At 35.5% G+C, this 23,716-nt stretch overlaps 1 protein-coding gene across 1 annotated transcript in view; it reads right to left on the bottom strand.

Moving 5' to 3' along the window:
- Positions 1-21,106: 21,106 nt before the first annotated feature.
- Positions 21,107-23,716, bottom strand: part of LOC140162943 (uncharacterized) — a 32,951-nt gene continuing 30,341 nt past the window's right edge. Inside the window, exon 7 of the mRNA XM_072186263.1 lies at positions 21,107-23,390. Coding sequence (XP_072042364.1) covers positions 23,044-23,390 — 347 coding nt within the window. The 3' untranslated portion in view covers positions 21,107-23,043. The remainder of the gene's footprint in view (positions 23,391-23,716) is intronic.

The following is a 23,716-nucleotide window of genomic DNA, read 5'->3' as shown; positions in this document are numbered from 1 at the left end:
TATGATTCGAGACTATTTCATTTGACACGGTTGTATGGATTTCAGAAGATCGGTCCTATAATAGATATCGATTAGAGAATTACAGCAAGAGGCTTTGAGGATGCCGTAATCCTCTTGACCATCAACCAATCAGAGAGACATATTTCAGAATTATGTTCAGATATTTGAAACTCTTTCAACTCTGAAATATATATTTCAAGTAATCTCGCTTTCACATTAACACGTTTATGGATGTATTGGGATGATCATAAGTAGGTCTATAACATACACCATCATAACATGCCTCAACGATATCAACATGTAAAAAGCTGTTGCAAATTCATAACACAACGTGTTATAATGTATAATGTTATATGCCAAAACTTTAAAAAACAATGAAAATATCAGTATCAATCAAATCAAAACCAGAATAAATACATAGGCCTACAAATAATACTTAAGAAACTGACTAAATCAATATATGACTAAATGTCAGTATAAATGAATCGCTAAATCAATTAATCAATCAGTAATCAATCAATCAATCAATCAATAAATAAACAAATAGATAAATAAACAAATAGGCCTAAATAAATAAATCTATAAATAAATAAATAAATAAGAACTGAATGTGCCATTTATATTATTATTACAATTTTAATATTATTAATATCGTTAGTATTAATAGGCCTTTTAATATTAAGGGATCTAGAATGAGCGTTTATTGCGTTCGACAGTATTTTTTGAGGGACATGAGAGCACCTCAGACCTATCGAATTGCATTCTGAATACTGAAGCATGTCTTTCTGATATCAAATAATTTTCATTTTTGAAAATCACAATATAATACAAATTTTATGACAAATTATAAAAATTTAATATTTTTCAAATTTTTGATATATAACAGTCCTCGAAGTAAATTATATAAATCTAATGATATATTCTTAAAGTGTATGTAGCTGGGAGGAAAAGCCGATGGTCAATTGAAAATTTTGACCTTTCATATCGAAGATATGGATTTTTTTCCCCAAAAGACCTTTTTCTTTGGTGTTTTGGGAAAAAATCCATATCTTCATTCCGAAAGGTCAAATTTTTCAATTGATCGTCGGCTTTTCATCCCACCTACATACACTTTAAGTATAAATCATCAGATTTGTAAAGTTTACTTCGAGTACTGTTAAATATCAAAAATATCAATTTTTAATGATTTGCCATAAAATGTGTATTAAATTGCGAATTTCAAAAAGTCAAAATTATTTGATATCCGAAGGATATTCTTCGTATTCAGAATGCAATTCGATATGTCTGATGTGCTCTAATGTCCCAAAATAAATACTGTCCAAACGTTCATACCCCAGCCCTTAAGTACAGTTGAATACAAAAAGACATGAAAAGATGTTCATCATTCCGTGCACGAACACTCACTAAATTTACCACTCTTAGAAATTTGGCAACTACGTATCAATTAAGCAACCAATGATTGTAGCACAATATATATTTTCCCGGTACATACTATTTATTGCACGTGTAATACTTTTTTACGTCACGAAAAGTATTGTACATACAATATTGTACGTACAATATGGAGTCTGAAGCGCGCTTAAGCCATGCAGTATGTATTTCTCAAACACTATCCATAGTTTGTTCTTGTTTGCCCATTGCACGGTTCTGCCATATGCAAGGAGAGCCTCGATCTGGCAGCATGCATGAATGGGAATTGAACCAGTCATATAACATTGTGAAAAGTTACATAATACTTCCTTTCATGTCTTTTGCCAGTTCAAGGTTCTCCTCGCATATGGCGGAACCGTGCAATAGGCGAATTGAACATGTTGAATGGGTTCTATAGATGGAGGAGGCATGGACTCCAACATGTTTCTTTGCATCTGGGCCAGTGTTTTATGACAAAACTGTATCCTCAGGCAATACTGAATTTTGTGCTGGTTATTTTGTTGCAATTTTTGCCTAAGTCACTTGCGTGGGTGCGCATGCATATTTTCCTCATCATATTCACATGAGGGGTCAAACCCCTTGGGTGATAGTGTTCACGCTCCTGGCTCCTCCTGGCTAGCCTACCGGGACAATCTTTTATAATTTTTATTTTATGACATGCTTTGTATGTGTATTTTTGATGTATTTTAGCCAGTTATGTAAATAAATAAATAAATAAACAAATTATTCATTTGCTATTTTAAATGATTAATTTCAGGCGGCTTAAATTTATACATCTCTTTTGTCTTTTATTTTCTGGGGTATTAACTAATAAGGGTCTGGTTTTTGTTTTATTATTCAGGTGCAGATCACTTCAGATCACAGAAAACTTGTACATATGTATCAATTGAGGGCATGTTTTCTGCATATTGATCCATCATTAAATACATGTAAATTGATGTAATGCTGCAATATATGAAGGCGGAAGGTGTCAGAAGTCACAACTTACAGAAATTTGCGCAATGAAATTGCTATTTTGACCAGACTAATAATAGAACAAAATTAATGTAAGTGTGAATCGCTGAATTACTGTAAGTCACAATGTATGGTTTTAAATGAATTTCTTTTTCAAACCTGTTTTTTTTATGCATTTTATATATTTGTTTACACATGTCCCACCTTAATGAAATGCAGCCAAGTTCATCAATTGTGCCTGAAGGACAACATAGCAATTTAAAGATCTTAAATCTCCTATAAAACACCACAGTTAAACAGTAAGTGGGTAAGATAGTAAACTTGTGGATTCCAAACTGTCTTGCTGACCAAATTAATTCGGTACCGTGATTTAATTGTTCTGGGACACCCTGTACATCTACATGCATGTATTTTCTCAAAATGCATTGCTAGAATTGGTATGGTACCCTTCTTTGGTAGCAAATTATCCACCCTCTTTTCTGTCATGGACTAGTAAAGGTGGGTGACTAGATTTCAGCCACATCCCGGGCCTCATCCCCACTTAATTGGTATCCCATCAATATGCAGATTTTGTTATCAGGTGAAATCTCATATTTTCTCATAACCCCAGTGAAATTTTGGAACTGAAATAGATAGTTGAGGCAGTGTGAACAAAAACATGGTAGTTGAGTGGTTATAACCCCAGAAACAGGGCGCAAATTTGCCTGCCTAGGCTTTTTAGATCGGCCGAAGGAAAAGACCTGATGGCATCATGAGCACAGCATTTTTATACAGTTAGTTTGGAATTGGGTGGAGTTAAAAATGGGCCCAGAGCATAAAATCTCAAAACAGCGCCCTCTTCCAAGGGACGGATAACCTTGTGGACAGTTCACTATGGTCACAAAATTTACAGGGTAGAATAATTCTAAGGGTACACAGTAAGGGTGGATCAACATAATTATTATGTTGATCCACCCTTACTGTGTGCTAAAGGGCAACCTCCTATTGAAACTCCTTCATAGTTAGGGAACCCCTCAAACATTGCCCAAGGCCTGCCAAGATGTACTGTTCTATGAACAACTGGAATACAGATAATTCTAGAATCCAAATTATTGGAGCAAATTTGGAATAAGAATGTTTGGGTGACGTGCCTCGATGTGAGGTAGAAAACAAAAAGTGTTACACTTGGACCACAATCTGGTCACACACCCTCAAGATTTTTAATGATGTTGATTTCAAAATATCATTGAACAACATGGTTTAAAATAGTCGGAGTTGTTGTCTACTGAAGATAGCAGTATGCTTGAAATATCGATCATTATAGTGAGTAGTGTAATGTAACAAATAAGATGGACTGTAAAAATAAAACATAGGATTGAAAGTGCAGCCTGGGAAGTGCAGGGATTTTAAGAACATTTTACACTATAACAGGCTTCAGCTGTGGATAACAAAATAACTTCACAGGCTTCTGCTGTGGATAATAATAATGAAATTGTCCAACAGCTCTGTTTATAACTTGTATCAATATTGTTATTTTGTTGTTTCAGAAAGGACCGTCAGAAAGTACCATGACTTGATCAACAGCGTTGACAGTGCCATGGTGGAAGTGAAAGTAGTCGATTGGGATCACTGAAAATCAATATCATGGAGACCTCACATCTTCCACTGTAACTCTTGTTAAAATGCTCAGACTCTACATATTCTTAGCCTTCACTACGATAGGAATACATGCCTTTCAGACCAATTGCAGCTACCAACCAGGCTGGAATGCCTTGGACACTTAAACACAAAGTGGAAATATACTACCTTTATTTCCAGGCAAGTAAATGTGAAGCTGGGAAATGTGGAAAATAGACTTTTAAACTTAAAAAATTTCAGAAAACTGTTGGTGTTCTACATACGTATACACAATCAGTATCATGACTTCCAATTGGTGGAGAATCAGGAAAGCAATCACTTTATTGCACAAATATTCTCACAGGATAGATTAGCGGAATATAATAAGGTGGTTGAAAATCCTCAGTAATGCTATGAAGCATTTTTAATTCTGGATTGTGAGAGTAACAGATTATCTGATTAAGAAATAACGGGTAAATCCGTCACTGGGCGGGAAAAGCCTTATATGTACTTTTGGCCATTGAACATTATGAATAAAGCCTTGTAGGTGTATACTTTATATTGAAGAGTTTGCTTCATCCGTGTTCAAGGGCCCAAAGTACATGCAGGAAAAAAGTCATATTTACTTTTGGCCCTTGAACATGGATAAAGCCTTGTAGGTGTAGACTTTATATTGAAGGGTTTGCTTCATCCATATTCAGGGGCCAAATGTAGCCTACATATGACAAAATATTACTATACCCTAAAATCCTAAAGGTTCTACTTGAAATAAACTTGAGACTGAAAAGAAAGACTGAAAAGAAGCATGATCATTTATTATGCACCAAACATGAAGGTACATTTTTATACATTTATGTCACTCTAGGATTTATGACACCTAATGATGATATTAATGGTTCAATCCTAAATATTGAAGGTCAAATCTATTAAAAAGAAGATTTAAGGTTAGATGTGAAAATTGCAAATTTGTTCAAAACTAATACAAGGTTGATTTTTAAATTTCAATTATATTTGAAATAACTGCACTTCATTGAGCGAATCTCAGTCTCCATTATTTTTTTAGGCCAGGTAAAATAACATGTATATTGTCCCCTCCCTCATCCATTTTTGGCAATTTGTTCAAGCTAGTGGTAGTAATACCGTCAAAAATATCAGGGCCTCCACATTTTTATGTGTTGACAAAGCCTTTGCAATTGAAATTTTACACAGAAATGAATAGTAAATTTGTAACAAATAATAACTGCTTCCTGACGATATACATGTTATTTATTTTACTTGGCCTATTATGTAATCTTCCAGGACTTATCAGGTAAATATAATAACCCTGGAATTACTGAAACTATTGGGCTTTATGATTGCAAATTGTTTTTAGAAATTAATGCCTTTTTTTAAATAAAAATTTGGGCCAGAAAAAACCTGTTTATATTTGGGAGGGGGGATTTTCTCCAAAAATTAGTATTTTTGCCCAAATTTGACCTCACAGATGAATCCATCAAGTTATGAGGATGAGGCCCAAAAGTGTTCATAATTCTTGGGTTAAAACCACCCATTAACTCTTTCAATGGCATTGTAAAAAACAAAAAGGGGGTTCAAGGCTTATTTGGGGATTTTTGTAGGGGGATGTACCACACTTTCAGATGCTGATTCTACCTACTTTTTGCTGTTTTTCCACCCCATCAGTATACTAGTAACACCCAAAAAGTACACACATTGCCCAGGGACGGATTTAAGTAGTGGCCCGGGGCCAGTTGATCTTGCCTCGGGCCAGTAAACTTCCAACAATGCTGGCCCGGCGGGCCACTAGATTTTTGATCCTGATATAACTCATATGAATGAGGCAAGATATAATCAGTGATGAACACAATTGGACACAGTTTCTGCTCCACTTGTCACCTGTACCTGTGTGTAATTTATATTTTTATTTAATGATTTTTTTGTCTATTTATTCTGATCCTTGCGTTGCAAGCAAGTTGGAAATATACGGCCGCTTTTACGGCGATGTAGGCCTACGTACTATTTCCAAGCTCTTTCATGCTCTATCTGATGATGATATCGCAAATGCCGCATACTTGAACCTTTTCTTTTCTGAACTTTTGGAACTATAGATTAAGGGAGGACTACTGACTGAACTTGTAGTGACTAGTCTCTCTATAGTCTATATTGTGTATGCTCAGTACAAAACAATTAAAAATGTTCAGGTTTGCTTGAATTTAAGTGGCACCATAGATCCTGGAAAAAGATTTTTAGGGTCCATGGTGGCACAGAATGAAATAATGTTAACACAAGAGTAACATGTGTCAAGTTTGGTAGGCCTAATTGGTAGTCTCTAACTTTAAAAGTCTTATTGGAACGTGCAGGCCCATAACCAGGATTTTTTTAAAGTGGACTTTTGTTCAAAATTTTGACCTTTTTGACCGACAGGGACTGAAAACCTCTATTTTTGTGTCATTTGGCGAGGGGGGGGGTGTTCACCACCTGCCCCCTGGTTACAGGCATGGGAACATGCTTCTTTATTTGCACTTTTTGCAGTAGAACATATTGTAAAAGTTGGGCCAGTAAATTTATCGCAGGGCCAGTAGATTTGCCGTTTCACTGGCCCGGAGGGCCAGTAGAAAACTGAAACCTAAGTCTGTCCCTGCACATTGCCCTAATTGCCTTGGGCGCTTTTAGGAGCACTTGTGGTGGGGTCTGCTCCGTCAGTCCGAAACACCGTCAATCCGAACCCCTGTCAGTCCGAAAGTCATTTCAGAAAGAAACAAATTTGATTTAAAAAGACATAATTTCAGAAAAGGAACTTTTTTTACAAAGATGTCATTTCAGAAAAAGACTACTTTTTATAAAGACGGCATTTCAGAAAAAGGCGACTTTTTTTAAAAGGATGTCATTTCAGTAAAGGTGATTTTTTTAAAAGATGTCATTTGAGAAAAGGCAACTTTTTATTCAGAAAAAAAAAAATATTTAAAGACATTTCAAAAATAGGTGACTTTTTATATAAAAAGAAGTCATTTCAGAAAAAAGCGACTCTTTTTAAAGACGTCATTCCAGAAAAAAAGGTGGTTTTAAAAGACATTATTTTAGAAAAGGTGACTTTTAAAAAAAAGACGTCATTTCAGAAAAAAGGCTACATTTTTTTTTTAAAAGACGTCTTTTCATAAAAAGGCGAATTTTTTTTTTAAATACGCCATTTTAAAAAGGCGTCTTTTTTGGAAAGATGTCATTTTTAAGACGTCATTTCAGAAAAAGGTGACCTTTTTAAAAAGACGTCATTTCAGAAAGAGCAACCTTTTTTTTTAAAAATGACATCATTTCAGAAAAAGCAACTTTTTTTAAAAAAGACATTTTAGAAAAAAGGTGACTTTTTTAAAAAGATGTCATTTGAGGAAAAGGCTACTTTTTATTTTAAAAAATGTCATTTTAGAAAAAAGGCTAGTTTTTATTTTAAAAGACATCATTTCAGAAAAAAGGCGACCTTTTTAAAAAGAGACGTCATTTCAGAAAAAAGGTTGACATTTTAAAAAGATGTCATTTTAGAAAAAAGGTTTCATTTATAAACAAGATGTCATTTCATAAAAAGGCGAATTTTTTTTAAATACGCCATTTTAGAAAAGGCGGCTTTTTTGGAAAGATGTCATTTTTAAAAAGACGTCATTTCAGAAAAAGGTGACCTTTTTAAAAGACGTCATTTCAGAAAAAGCGACCTTTTTTTAAAAAGACGTTTCAGAAAAAAGGTGACTTTTTTAAAAATGTCATTTGAGAAAAAGGCTACTTTTTATTTTAAAAGATGTCATTTCAGAAAAAGGAGACTTTTTTTAAAGACATTTTAGAAAAAGGCGGCTATTTTAAAAGACATTTCAGAAAAAAGGATCTTTTTAAAAGACATTTCAGAAAAAGGTAACTTTTTAAAAAGATGTCGTTTGAGTAAAAAGGCTAGTTTTATTTTAAAAGATGTCATTTCAGAAAAGGGTGACTTTTTAAAAGACATTTCAGAAATAGGCAGCTGTTTTAAAAAGACATTTCGTAAAAAAGCAACTTTTTTAAAAAGACATTTCAGAAAAAAATGTGACTTTTTATAAAGATGCCATTTCAGAAAAATGCGACTTTTTAAAAGGACATTTCAGGAAAAAGGGTGACTTTAAAAAGATGTCATTTCAGAAAAAGTGACCTTTTAAAAGACATTTCAGAGAAAAGGTGACTTTTTTAAAAAGATGTCATTTGAAGAAAAAGGCTACTTTTTATTTTAAAAGATGTAATTTCAGAAAAAGGCGACTTTTTAAAGACATTTCAGAAAAAGGCGGCTGTTTGAAAAAAGACATTTCGAAAAAACGTGACTTTTTTTAAAAGACATCATTTCAGAAGAAAATGACTTTTTAAGACGCCATTTCAGAAAAAGGTGACTTTTTAAAAAGACCTCATTGCAGTAATAAATGGCTTTTTTAAAGACGTCATTTCAGAAAAAAAGCGACTTTTTGACGTCAAATGATAAATATCAGAAAAAAGCGACTTTTTTAAAAAGACGTCATTTCAGAAAAAATTTGAGTTTTTTAAAGACGTCATGTCAGGAAAAAAAAGCAGACATTTCAGAAAGGCAACTTTAAATAAAGACGCCATTTCAGAAAAATGTGACTTTTTAAAGACGTCATTTTAGGGAAAATGCGACTTTTTTTAAAAAGATGACATTTCAGTAAATAAGAAACTTTTTAAAAAAGACGTCATTTCAGAAAAAAGGCGACTTTAGTAAAAAGACGTCATTTCAGAAAAAAAAGTGATTTTTTCAAAGATATTTTTAAAAAATGTGACTTTTTAAAGACGTCATTTCAGGGAAAAGGCAACTTTTTTTAAAGACATCATTTTCAGAAAAAGGCGATTTTTTAAAGATGTCATTTCAGAAAACAAAAAAGCAAGACTTCCTTTTCGGCAGAACCCCAAAACTCTGAAACCATGTCAGTCCGAAACCCCGCTAAACACAGGGGCATAACAAAAACGACTTAGATTAAAAAAGATGGCATTTTAGAAAAAAGGTTAGGCCTACTTTTTTTTTTATAAAGCGTATTTTTTAGAAAAAGGCTTCTTTTCATAAAAAGCAACCCTTTCAATTAAAAAACGACTTTTAGTAAAAATTATTTTTTGTCGGAACCCCATCAGTCTAAAACCCCACATCGTTTTTTTAAAAAGTAAAAAATTATAAAGACTAGTGTTAGAAAAAGGCTTAACATTGACAAAAAAGAGATAGTGAAATTTCCGATTCACACCTTTAAATTAAAATATGGCCTAGCCTATAAAATGGATTTTTTTAATTTACAAATAAGGCCTATGGCCTAGCTCTAAAATTGCCTTGCACTTGCTTTTTCACTGAGAAAGAACACTGATCGAAACCGTTAAACTGATAGGCCTAGGCCTAAGATGATCCAAATAAATTGCATTTCAGCTACACACAAGGCATGTAGGCCTACCGTATCATTTTTTTGAAGGCCGTTACAATTTACAACTCTCATTGTACTGATTCCTTATTTAGGCCTACTCAAACTTTCAAAAATATGGTGTTACATAATTTATACAGTACAAGTTGGAATAGACATGTAGACGTAGGCCTGGTATTCGTGCATTGCTATGCATAATGCGTATGCATGAGGCTTGGCAAGGCCAGGCTTGTTTTTTTTTTTAAATATAAATTGCTTTTAAAAAAAAAGTTGCCATTTATATCATACGAAGGCTCAGCATCGGGGCCTGTAATTCATATCCACAACGAGGAAGTTCTAATATTATTTAAAAGCCTAAAAACTGGCTTCAAAACCAGACGCGTGAACATGGTGAAACGGGTGAAAAAACTCAAAACATAATTGATTGGAAGTGTTTTGCTAGTATGAGCGCGTCACCAACAAGTACTTGGTCAGATCTGGTGAAATAATTACTGGGCCAGTTGAAGTCGGCTAGCACTTGGCACTGATCCGGCACAATTGCGAGCCAAATACGTAGCGCGCTAGTAGTTGCCCAGTACTAGCCGACTTTGTCTTGCCCAGTGCTAGCGCTGACTTTTTCTAGCCCAGTACTGGTGCTAGTACTGGGCGAGTGATAAAGCGGCTTATTACTGGCCCAGTACTGGTAGAAGTTAGCTGTGATAGAGTATTGAAGTAATTCTGTGTGTAATTTTTGTTCATTTTTATTTACAGGATTTTAAGATATGACCTTGTGAAAAATTATAAGTTTCTTTTTGAGGCCAGTTTAGTTTAACATATGTGGGACCTAATGTCTGAATATAACATTCTGTCAAATAACTTGCGCTGACATCTGACAAACACAACGAATTTGGCTGATTCCATTTTCAAATAGCTTGCCAAACAATCAGGTTTGAATAAACATTATTTATAACCAATTTGATGTAAGATCGTACATTATGGCTTTAAATATCAAGCTTTTTCCAAAAAGTTATTTTTCAACTGTGGGGTGGGCGTGTGTGTGTTAGATATGTAGTATACCAGTTTGTAACAAGTATTGAAGACAACAGGTGGGTTTATGTTAGATATGAAGTATACGAGTTTGTAACAAATATTGAAAACGACATGAGTATTCGTATTTTATTTCTCTTTTATTACAGCCAGACTTTTTATCTATTCTAGAATACTGCATCAAGCATTTTCCCAAAACGTTACCTTTTCACCTGAATTTATACTCCATCGATGAGCGATTGGTATTTGACCAATAAGGTAGCACGCTTTTCCAAACGCACCAAAAATGCTTTACCTCATTGGCTAAAAACCAATCGCTATCGCTAAGCGATGCAGTATAAATTCAACTTTAGTTTGTAAAACTTCAAAACAACAGATGTTGTATATAGTTGAAAATATGATTATGTGCATTTGTATTAGCACGGTGAAGTTGGCTTAAAATTAGAGATTAGATATTCATTTTTTTACGTTGAATATTACATTTGTAATCATTTTTCTGCATCGATCATGAGTACTTAAGTAATTTGAGACCATCTTTGGACTTTCAAAATTTTGAATCTTCATTATTTCGCACATTACATTTCTTCTTCTTCGGCCACCGTCACTAATGACGATTGGTTACCATCTGGCTGCATCTCCTTATCTCCTTCTTCCAAGCTGTTCTGTTTTGAGCTAGACGCTTGGCTTGCACTAGGCTCATTCCTGTCCATTCTTTGATGTTGTCAAACCATTGTTTCTTCTGTCTTCCTCTCCTCCTTCTCCCTTCAACTTTTCCTTCTATTATCTGGAGTGTTAATGCACTGCCACTTCCTCTAAGGATGTGACCAAGGTAGGTTAGCTTTCTTGTCACCAACTCTCCAAGCAGCTGTCTCTTCACACCAAGTTCCTCAAGGATGCTTCTGTTTGTTCTTCTCTCCTTCCAACTGATGTTTAGCATTCTTCTCCAGAACCACATTTCAGCAGCATGCACCCGGTTCTCATCTGCTTTGGTCATAGTCCAGCCCTCCAGGACATAAAGGAGTACACTCCATACCAGTATCTTGATCAGTTTTATTTTCAGTTCTGTTGGAAGGTTTCAATCATTCCACAAATCCTGAAGTTCGATCATTCTTCCTTTGGCATGCATTCCAATCCTGGCTTTGATGTCAGCCGTGCAATTTGCATTTGATGTTTTACCGAGCCCAGATACTTGAAGTGGTCGACCTGTTTTACTTCTTCTCCATCTATTGCTGTTGCTAATTTTTCGATGTCCTCTACTGATGTTTCAAGGAGTGCGATGTCGTCTGCATAACGAAGGCTTGAGATTGGTATGCCTCCTACTTTGATGCCATAAGTATCTACATCAGCATCCCTCATCGCTTTCTCTGTGTATGTCACGAAAAGATATGGTGACGCAATGCAACCCTGTCTCACACCTTTGGTCATGCTGAACTCATCTGTATTTTCACCATTTCACCTGATCTTTCTTCTCTGGTTTACATACAGATATTGTAGCAGAGACACAAGATGTACTGGGAAGCCCATTTCTTCCATTGCAGCAAACAGTTTAACATGGCTGACTGAGTCAAATGCCTTTGAATAATCAATGAACATGACAAAGACTTCTTCACTTATTCCAAGTATTTTCTCCATCAGTATCTGAAGGCATGCTAACATGTCTCTGGTTCCTCGTCCTTTCCTGTAAGCAGCTTGTTCTTCTGGTAGTTCTTGCTCCAGTTTTGCTTTCAGGCGATGTATAATGATCATCAAGAGAACTTTGCTGGTATATGGCTGATGCGTGCGATGGTCCTGTAGTTGCCGGGTGTAGTTGGAACATTGCTTGGGGGTCCCCAGACTTGAATAACATCACAAACTCCTGTTTTTTCCAGTCTTCTGGTCATTCACAGCTTGTCTATATGCTTGAGCATAGTTGGTGTAAAGCTTCTAGTTCATTCCATTCATGAGTATACAAATACGATATTTATTTCGCACTGTATAGTCGTGCGGAAGATTCTTTTCATGCTCATTCAACTGTATAGAAACGACCATGATGCACGTGGAATGGGGATAAGTAACAAGAAGAATATCTGTGTAGAAGGCGTAAACTGTTTCATTTGCATAACAATGAACAACGTTAGTAAGAGTCAACACCCTTAATATCAATTTAGTTGAGAGCGGATTTCTCCATTATTTGACATTATTAGAAATTCTTATTTTGCAATATTTTTACCTAAAACCACATTTCTACACCCTACACCTGTCCTTGAGTCATCAAGTTTGACAACATTTTTTGACATTCGAAATTTCTTGACAAAAAAAAACAATTTTAGACATTCGTTGAGAGAATGGGGTGGATATAAAATCTAAATCAAATATTCTGTCTTCTAAATCAGATCAATTGTACCTCGATTGTGTATCGTGAATAGGATATATGATGTACAGTTAATATTCATAGATTCTTTTATATACATAATTATGATACTTCAGTTTTCACACAAAATGTATGTAATTTATCTAAAAGATAATCAGGCTGCCTCAGCCCGTGTAATAAATAATAAATAATAATAGTGTTACATAATAGTATGTGATTGGTGTAGGAAAGTGGTTTTAGATTGAAATTCAGCGAAATAAACTGTTTAAAAATTTTTGGGCAACAATTTTCAAATGTCTAAAAATGGTGTCAAAAGACTTTAGGACACGTGATCGGTGTAGAAAAGTGGTTTTAGATCGAAATTCGGCCTAAGGGTGAATGTCCAAAAAGGTATGAAAATGCTTTGAAATTTTAAAATTGTTGGCCAAATTTTCTGAATTTCCAAAAATGGTATCAATATACTCTACAACTTACATAATTACAGTCTATGAGGGATAGCAAATAAAATAGCAAATTGCGCTGGAAAAAATAGCGAATAGAAAATACGAAATTTAAATTATATTATGTAATATCTAATATAACTAATAAATGCATTAATGGGAGAAGGAAAACATAATGATGGATGTGCTGAACCAGAGAAACTTCTCTGATTGGCCAATTACATGATATTTTCACTTTAATCACCAATCAGAATGGAGCTTTGCAAATGATTCACCCCAATTTGTTTTGCGTGGTGAAATTATTCTAACAATATTGCTGATTGGGCCAATTGATAATGAAAACTTCTTTTCAGCCAATCGGCAGGTAGCAACGTTACCTTTTCACCTGTGTGGGAGAAGAAGGGGCATGTTTCGATCTCATTTGAGCTCGATTATCGTATGTATTTTGAATGGTGTATCAACAAAAGTTGAGGCATATCACCTATCGTATGCAAGCCATTTCGGTGAAATTAAATAGGGAAGCATCGCCTGCGGGCGCTGCTTCAAAAAAAACAATTTCATATTATAAGATCGTACATTATAGCTTTAAATATCAAGCTTTTTCCAACATCGTTACCTTATGTGCGTTTGTAAATGCCTCCAAACGAGGACCTACATATGGATACACACACCATACAAGGAGGACACACCTCCAAACGAGGACGTCCTCGGTTTGTTACTATGACCAGGATGACGTAAATGATGCAAATATGCATATAAGATAGCATATAAGATAGGTCCCCCACAGGGGGTATAGGACGGGTCACAGTTGGATAGTAAGTTGTCTGTATGAGGTCCACGGTGTAAAAACGGGTGTGTGAGTCCTCGGTAATTAGATCCTCGTTAAGTCGAGATCCTCGTTTGGAGGTATTTACAAACAGGGATGGGTGTATGTTTGTGTTAGATACGCAGCTCACCAGTATGACAATGAAAATGACTCTCTTTTTTTTTGAGAAAAAAAGACGTTTAAAATTGATATTCCGCAAAAACCAACTTAAGCGATGAGTTCCTTCGAATGAGACAGATTTGGCCTAGAAAAAAATTTACGTCTATAAACATTCTCAATGCACAGAACATAATGGAGCTCTGTTTCAAAAACCCTTACATCCACTTTTAGTTATTGGCATGATATTATAGTGTGGGTAAAAATACACATTTTGGTGGTTGTTTGACCTTCATACGACCTTCCCTTCCGGAGATATCGTACATTTCCCGTTTGGGAAATCTTAGGGAATTTCCGGAAATCTGAACATAAAATGAATATAGACTTGTTTTGTTTTAATTTTTTGATGTATACTAGTAGCATGAAATGTTCTTTACCTATTAGGGACCTGTTTTTGGGTCACTATTTTTGAATAAAATCATTTTAATTAACAAAAGGTGTAGCTTCGGAAATACTCAAAAAATGCAATTTTCCCGAATTTAATTAAAAATTCATAATTAAAAAAGTAAATGAGATATTTAAATTTTTCTTTTTGATTTTGAAAGCATTAGTCAAGTTACATAAAGTAGTGCAAACAAATGGACTCAAATATAATTGTAAAGGTGGTTTCTAGAAAAGGGGTAAATTTAGTTTGTTGCGAAAGCCCTTACATCCACAAAAGGCGCCATATAAAAGATATGATAAAATAAATAGGAAGGCTTGAAAATTGTACCAAACCTATTCTTTTAGTTGCTATTCATCAACACTTTATCCAAACCAAAATTAATCAAATCGAACCAGTAATACTTGCACAATTAGTTTTTCGCAAAAAGTCAAAAGTGGATCCGGATGTAAGGGGTTTTGCAACAAAGCTCTTCATATACTGTTGTTGTTCACAGAAAAAAAAAAATCTGAATTAAGTATTATAAATTTAATGGTTTTTATGGATAAAATCAGCCGCTTCTTTTTATATATATTAGTAAATGTGATATTACAATTCATATTGTATATCAATATGAGAAATATTTGGCGGGATAAGCGGGAACATTTTTATTACTTTTTGGTTCTAAATTTAGTTGAGTAGGCCTATTATAGAAAATGAATATAGGAGATTTTATCACAAAAACAAGACTACAAAATCCATATGCATGGATGCCATTAATTACAGCTGTCTACCCAGTAAATTATTTCCCTGATTTGAGGGCAAAACAAATGACAATGCGCCTTCGATGCTGAGAGCTACACTTATGGGATGCAAAATTACTAAACCCCGATGCCATTATCCACATGGCATGTGGATAATTTTTTGGTAATACTAGCAGGATACCCGCGCTTCGCGCGGGTCCCCGCTAGATGAGTAAACGGGAGCGTTTGAACAGGTAAAATCATTGAAAATGTACATTTTATTTATCTAAATCTGTCTCTTCTTATATTTCCTTTTTTCCTTTCTTTTCAGTTTCTTCCGTTTCCGTGTTATTTACTATACAACACACATCTTTTTCCCGTATTTATTCCGTTCTCTCATAGCGTGTCTGCGGACGTGCTCACCCGTTATCATAATCCCGTGACCCGTCCATGTACCTTCTCCTTTATTTTTCCTTTTTTCCGCATTACCATGTCCACTGGTCTCTGGCTCGCAAAAGCCTACCTCTTCCATATGGAAGATCGGATACTCTTGTATTAATGTCCAGAATGTATAGTTTATGACTTGTTATACAATTTATTTACAAATTATTTGGATCTTAGGTTGGATTTTGATGTGTCAGACTCATCCATTATCAATGATGGGTACCAATCATTTTGATACAGCTTGTACGACAAAATACACTAAACACATGCATATATCGTCAGCCTGCTACGCTAATTGCCAATGATTGCCGGAGTAATTTTTTGTAATTTTGATAACAAAGAACAAAATGTGGTTCAAACATCCATCAGTTACCTAATCACCTTAATTATTTCGGATTATTCCCTTTTAATTTGTATCATTACCATTTGTTCTTGTGCAAAGATTGATGAATAAATATGTTTCAATGCATGCTTGAACTATATTTTGTTTTTTGTCTGTTTGGTTTTGTTTGTCTGCTCCAGGTTATTGTGTACTGTTTTGCTGACACTTCTGTGGGCTCTGAAATTGGCCATTTTTGGCCATCGAACTTTGCCTGTTTTGGTACCTACATTGGTTGTTTGGTTTACCGAGTGTGCACAGTGATTTACATCATTGATCCTTGTTGTTTTTGCAGGTTTAGCACTTTTGTGAGCCTTGGAACTGGTAATTTTTGGCTATCGAACTTTGCCTACTTCTTATGCCTACATTTGCTGGTTTTGCCCCCCCCCTGCATATTGTCTAGTCTGTATTTTACAGGTTTCCCCACATCAAGTTGGTGTACCTTGCTCGTTTTCTTTTCTATATTTTGTACTTTGTTCTCAAAATTACTAAAAATTGACTAAGGCAAAAAGCGTATAGAAGCTGACGATATATGGGGCTTTTTCACTGGGAGTTTTTGTTTTTGCAATCCTAAAATAACCCATTGCTTGAATTAAATATATCAACAACGTATAACATTTCACCTATGTGGGTGGGGTGTGTTGGGGAGGGGGTGGGGTGTGTTGGGGAGGTGTGGGGTGTGTTGGGGAGGGGGGGGGGTTGGGGAGGGGGGGGGTGTTGGGGAGGGGGTGGTGTGTTGGGGAGGGTGGGGTGTGTTGGGGAGGGTGGCATGTAATAGGAGCAGTGGTATAGCCAGCTTTTTGGAACCAGGGATACAAACTTGTTGATGTACTGACGGAAATATTTTTTGACGACGGAATTGTTGACCCTATTTTTTTTGCCCGTTGCGCTCATTCAACAGTGGCGGTGGGCATTAGGGGGAAAGTGCATTTCAGGGGGGGCAAAATCAACAAATTTTATGCAAAATTACCGCAAAAGTGGAAATTTTTGTAAATGTAGGATTTTTCTGGGGGGAAACAGGGGGCAAGAGTTCTGATTGGGGGCATTTCCATCAAAATTCACCCCGATCATGGGCCAAAATAGTGTAAAATACAACATTATTGCACAATAAAACCATTTTCATCACAATTATGGGCAAAAATAGTGTCAAATTCAAAATTTTTGCACGCTACGTGCGCACATTGTCCCATTGAATCCTTTTTGGAAGCTCAAAGACATGTGCAGTCTCTCTAAAAACAAAAATTGCATGTTGCAACTGCAATTTTTTTCAGCTGTGCCCCTGAAATTTTATTTTGCACCCCCCCCACCAAGAAAGCTGCCTACGCCCTGCCCCATATTAACTTCTAACAAGTGATAAAGTTGTCAATAGATGCACAATTGATTCTTTTGTCAACAAACATTCATTTGATTTGTCATAAGAAGATTGGATATCATGTGACTTGTAGAACGAATATTCAACATTAGTCTTTGTCAAAGACACTCTGGAGGGGCCCGCACCAAAGGAGGCGTGAGATGACATTTTATAGACGAGGGCGAATGTTGAACGAATATTCAACATTAGTCTTTGTCAAAGACACTCTGGAAGGGCCCGCACCAAAGGAGGGAGGTCCGCACTGAAGGCGTGAGATGACATTTAGATGAGGGCGAAGCCCGATTGAAACCAGCTCAATTGTTACTAAGCTATACCCCTACACATGGTGGTACCTTCGCGAGTAGTAATCAGTTTCCCAGTCTGTAACAATTTGAATGGCTGCTATTTTACACAGTAACCATGGTAACGTATACGGTATTTTGTGGTGTGCACTCTCAAGCTAGAAGTGGAAATGTAAACTTTGTGTAAGGCACAGGGCACAGCGTCATCATCCCTATATCTTTTCAACAGCTACGCATGGTGATTTTGTTTGAGATAGGCCAAGCGACTCAGGCCAAGCAAACCATTTACACTATATGAGATACCACAGAGCCTGCCACAGAGTTTCTATTCTACCTTTTTACGATTTGCGCATGATCAGTACCCCATATGATAATGCCATTACAAGAAAATTTGATTTGTTGTCAGGTAAAACCCAGGTTTTGTTTCCAATACACTAACTGGAAATGCAATACACTAATTAGTGGGGATTGCTATTTGCTGTGGATATATTTTACTGCATTTTATCTATAACGATTTTGAAATCGTTCATCAAAATTGTGATATATTCTACGGTTTGAGAATTACAATTATATAAAGGAACACAATGTACATATCGACACACTATGCCACTCTCTTTATCTGCGTAAAGAATAGAATATTGATTTCAATTGAATTGAATACATCTCATTTTGAGTTTGTACTTCACCACTGAGCGATCTAGCGATAGATTTCTAGCCAATCAGATAGGACTCCTTTTCTTGCGTTGGGTGAAATACCAATCGCCTGTCGCTCACCAACGGAGTATTAAGTACTGTGCAGAGCATCATAGTGAGTAAATCTTACAATGTAGTTTTTATATGAATACAGTAAAAATAACAAAATGTCACCTTTTTCTTTCTGTTCATCATCATTATTATTATTATTTTATACATCTTCACAAAATACCACAATGTACATAATATCATTATACACAATAAGATGTAAAAATAATTTTACATATCGATAAAAATTAGTACTGGTAGAAACATCAAATTGTGACCGTCCACGGCCGAATGAGCCGTAAATTCCTCCCCGGTCAATTTTGTTTTATTTCGTGTTTAAAAATAAACATCATAAACTTAAAAATGGTATATCATTTGACTTCAAACGATATCCAGAAGCGAGCTTATGGTGTGTTAAACTTTGCTACTTCAACAAAATTATAGCTTTTTACGTTTTTACATGTGTCTCTTTTTCCACATTGTTGGCAATAAATATCAAACAGTCATAATTGGCGGTCATTTCAAATCATTCCCAAGTCAACGAGGTTTAAGAAAGTTCTCTCAGTGTTAATTGTTGGTTATGCACACCTGTACAAAATACAATGCCTGGTAACCCACCACTTGAACAGGATTTAGCAATATAAGCAAACAAAGACCAGAGCTATTAAAAGTTCTATAGCCATCTAAGGTAAAAGCTATTATCCACTTCAACAATAGGATTATTGATTAGTTTTTGACTATCGAAATGAGACGGATGTCGGGCCAGCTTAAGTTACCGATGAATATGACCTTCGTACACATTTTAACTCAGAATACAATTTAGGGAATTTACGGCTCATTTGTGCTGCCGGGTCACAATTTACAAATGGAAGGGCTAGTGTAAGAAGTTTCCACCTGCAATAGCTGCCAGGTGCAATATTTACAGATTGGGTACAATATAGAAGGCAGAAATGGTCAAATGGTTATAAGGCAGCTATTGCTAATAGGGTCTATCTGCAATAGCTGACAGCTGTCATATTTTCAGATTGTGTACAATATAGAATGCAGAAATGGTTAAATGTTTATATGGCAGCTATTGCTAATAGAGCCAATATGCAATAGCTGCCAGCTATCATATTTTCCGATTGGGTACAATATGCAGAAATGGTTAAATGTTTATATGGCAGCTATTACAGATAAGGCCTTGCAATTAACTATTAAAAATATCCTTTGAGTTTTTTCCTTCAATAAAAAATAAGGGGTTATCATTTTCTTCGGAAGGGGGTCCCAAATTTACAAAAAGTTGGCGTCAATAAAATTGCAACCCCCCTATTTCAGCAACAAAACTTTTATGACCCCCTCCCAATACCGATACACCTTACACCCTAAACAGGCTAAAATTTAATTGAAATCAGTCTTTTTGAATAAGGCCAATTACAATTGATCCTTAGTTTCCTGTTTCCCTCGCACGTCCAAAATCAAGAATGGAAACATATTTAATTATTTTGTTTTTATTTAGGTATTTTCATCTTTTAATTGACTTTTTAATTACTTTTATTTGCTAATATCTGTTTTTGATCATCTCAACTTACGATTATGAATATAAAACAAGAATATTGTAGGGTCCCCTACTAATGTTAATGTAAAAAAACAATTATAAAGGTAAAATAATTAAATCCGTAGTCTTAGTCAAAATGACCAAATGGACTGTTGATAATAGTCACGACCACATTTTCAAAATAAAGAAAGTAATAGATAATTAATAATTAATAATTAAAAGTCGCCTCGTCCTTTATTTTCAAACTTGAAACAGGAAACTAAGAATTAATTGTGAAGGGCCTAAAATAAACACATTATCTGTGGTCATCTTGTGACTCCCTACATTTTGGTCATCAAAAATTTTATGACCCCCCATATTTTTCTTTCCAAAAATTGACCCCCCTCATATATTTGGGACCCCCCTTCCGAAGAAAATGATAGCCCCCTAAGTACAACATACTATAATGCACTTTATAGTTAAGCTTAAGGGATCTAAAATGAGCGTTTATTAACGTTTTAGACAGTATTTTTTTGTGGGACATGAGAGCACCTCAGACCTATCGAATTGCATTCTGAATACGAAGCATGTCTTTCTGATATCAAATAATTTTCATTTTTGAAAATCACAATATAATACAAATTTTATGACAAATTATAAAAATTTGATATTTTTCAAATTTTGATATATAACAGTCCTCGAAGTAAATTATATAAATCTAATGATATATTCTTAAAGTGTATGTAGCAGGGAGGAAAAGCCGACGGTCAATTGAAAATTTTGACCTTTCATATTGAAGATATGGATTTTTTCCAAAAGACCTAATTTTTTTTTGGTGTTTTGGGAAAAAAATCCATATCTTCAATCTGAAAGGTCACAATTTTCAATTGATCGTCGGCTTTTCATCCCACCTACATACACTTTAAGTATAAATCATCAGATTTATAAAGTTTACTTCAAGTACTGTGAAATATCAAAATATCCATTTTAATGATTTGCCATAAAATGTGTATTAAATTGCGAATTTCAAAAATCAAAATTATTTGATATCAGAATGACATTCTTCAGTATTCAGAATGCAATTCGATATGTCTGATGTGCTCTAATGTCCCAAAATAAATACTGTCCAAACGCTCATACCCCAGCCCTTAATTACAACATTAATTTATCCTAACATCACCATACTACAAAATAATCTCTGACTGAGTGCCTCCCCTTCAAAAATAAATAGGCTATTCCATTTAAAAACAACAAGTTAGATGGTTCGGTCACCTTATGCGAATGGCCCCTAGCCAACCTGCAGCAAGAACATATAACAGCAAAACAACAGGAACTAGGGCTAGAGGAAGACCAAGGAAGAGGTGGGCAGATGGAGTAAAGGAAGTACTGCAAGTCATGGGATTACCATGAGTGAGGCTACCCGACTACCCAGGAAAGAAAGTTACATTTCCCACGACGCTATGAAAGGCAAAAGTGGTGGATAAAAGTAAAAGTAAGTATTCCATTTAAAATCCACACTACACCTGTGGAAGATTTTGGAAATATCTTCCACAGTGGAAGTATGACGGAGTTACACTATTTTGGGTAAGAACCTCATACGATATTCTCAAATACGCAAAACAAATTACAGTTAGTGTTTAGTGGTTATAGGGTAAGGGTAGTCATTTGCATATTTGGGACCATCGTATGAGGCCGCAACTCTATTTTGGTCTCAATGCATGACAAATCAAGATGGCGGATTCAAAATAGCGTTACATTTCTGAGTCGTTTCTATGTGGGTTTAATCTCTTTGGTGTAAAGGTAAAAGGAGAAATTATCTCGTTTTAAAGTTATTGTTTTTAGCCGCTGTCATGCATCTATTGTCTCATATAACACTGGCAACATCAATATTTTAATTAGAAGTTGTTTTACGCCAAAAATAATGGGCTATTCCATTTAAAATCCACACTACCCCTGTGGAAGATTTGGAAATATCTTCCACAGAGGGAGTATGAGTTTCAAATAGAATAGACAGTTGGGTAACTTCCATTTGAAAAACCCACTCCAGTTATGGAAGCTTTAGGTAAAGTCATAATACAGGGGGAGTATGGGTTTCAAAATGATTACCCCTGACTAATTACATTTGAAAAAAACATGCTTCCTCTGTGGAAGATATTTCCAAAATCTTCCACAGGGGTAGTGTGGATTTTAAATGGAATTACCCAATGATGTCAACTGTGTTATATGAGATTACAGATGCACACAGGGTTGCCAAACCCGCGATTAATTTGGTAGCCCAATTGGGCGACTTTTGAAGATTTTTCCAGCGACTTCTGACAATTTCCTGTCCCATAGAAACCAATGGTTAAGAAAAAATTTGGGCGACTTGTCAACATTGGCTCCCGCGACTTCCGATAGTTTCCTACCCCATAGAAACCAATTGTAAAGAGAAAAATTGGGCGACTTTTCGATTTGACCCGCGATTCGGGCTGAAATCTTTTGGCAACCCTGGATGCACAGCAGTGGCTACAAACAACACCTCAATCAAATTAAATGCTACATTTTACCAGGAATTACCTAATGCTTAGAATCAATCAGTCCCATTGTTGCTATCGTCGGTTCAAATAGCGCGTACCAGTATCGCGTCGACGCGCATACGTTGAACCTTGTTATATCATGTCATATAACACGGCTAAGAACCAATAAGATTGCAGGAACTTACTCAAGTGTTTAAGATTTCTTTTTACTTTTTTTGCATTCCCAAGCAGCTACCTCAAAAATAGCAATTACTTTTGTGTATAGGTCAAGGTAAGGAAACCGCAAATGAGAACTACCTGCCTATTGGTCAAAAAGGAGTTTTCATTATCAATTGGACCAATCAGCAACATTCTAAGAATAATTTCACCACACAAAGAAATTGGGGTGAATTATTTGCAAAACTCCATTCTGATTGGTAATTAAAATGATGATATCATGTAATTGACCAATCAGAGGCAATGTTAGATCTGCAGGTAGTGCTCAGGGGGTTAAATTATGGTGTTGGTGCTATATTTGCACACAGTAGCCCATCCCCAGATACATATTGTGTGCAATCCACCGGCCATTCGTTAAGTTCTCCGTCTTTAGTCAGACAACTGGTACGAACGGCAAAACAAAACTCCCTGCAAAGTGTCCTCGGTGTTGCGGTATCAACAGCCACGCATTCCGGGAACGAGACAGCGCATTTAAATATTTCTGCGTTTGCATGACAGTCGCTGGTGATTAGGGAGAGTGAGTTGTACATGATGTCTGTGCTTGTACGCAGGCCACTCGTGATATTGTAAGGAAGATGCTGGGTGCATTGGTGGTCTTCAAATGATGCACAGCCTTCAGGTATCACTGCAGCGAAACAAACAAAACAAACAAACAATTACACAAGCAAGCATATGATGTATGTCATGTTATTGTGATACTGAAGAATTAAAGGGGCATTTCGTGATCCACAACCTCACCTCATTCCCTACTTTCTCAAAAAAGTTGAGATTTTTATACCACTGGAAAAAAAGAAAGAAAGAAAAGACAGAAACAAAAAAGAAAGAAAGAAAGAAAGAGAAACAAAGATGAATGAACGAACAAACAAATAATAAAAGAAAGAGAGAAGAAGTAAAAGAAAGAAAGAAAAAGGAAAGAGCAAGAAAGAAAGATGAATGAATGAACAAACAAAT

Source organism: Amphiura filiformis, chromosome 10, assembly GCF_039555335.1.
Source record: "Amphiura filiformis chromosome 10, Afil_fr2py, whole genome shotgun sequence".
NCBI classification, from domain to species: domain Eukaryota; kingdom Metazoa; phylum Echinodermata; class Ophiuroidea; order Amphilepidida; family Amphiuridae; genus Amphiura; species Amphiura filiformis.
The sequence above is the reverse complement of the archived record's forward strand: the minus strand, read 5'-3'. Positions and strand labels throughout refer to the sequence as shown.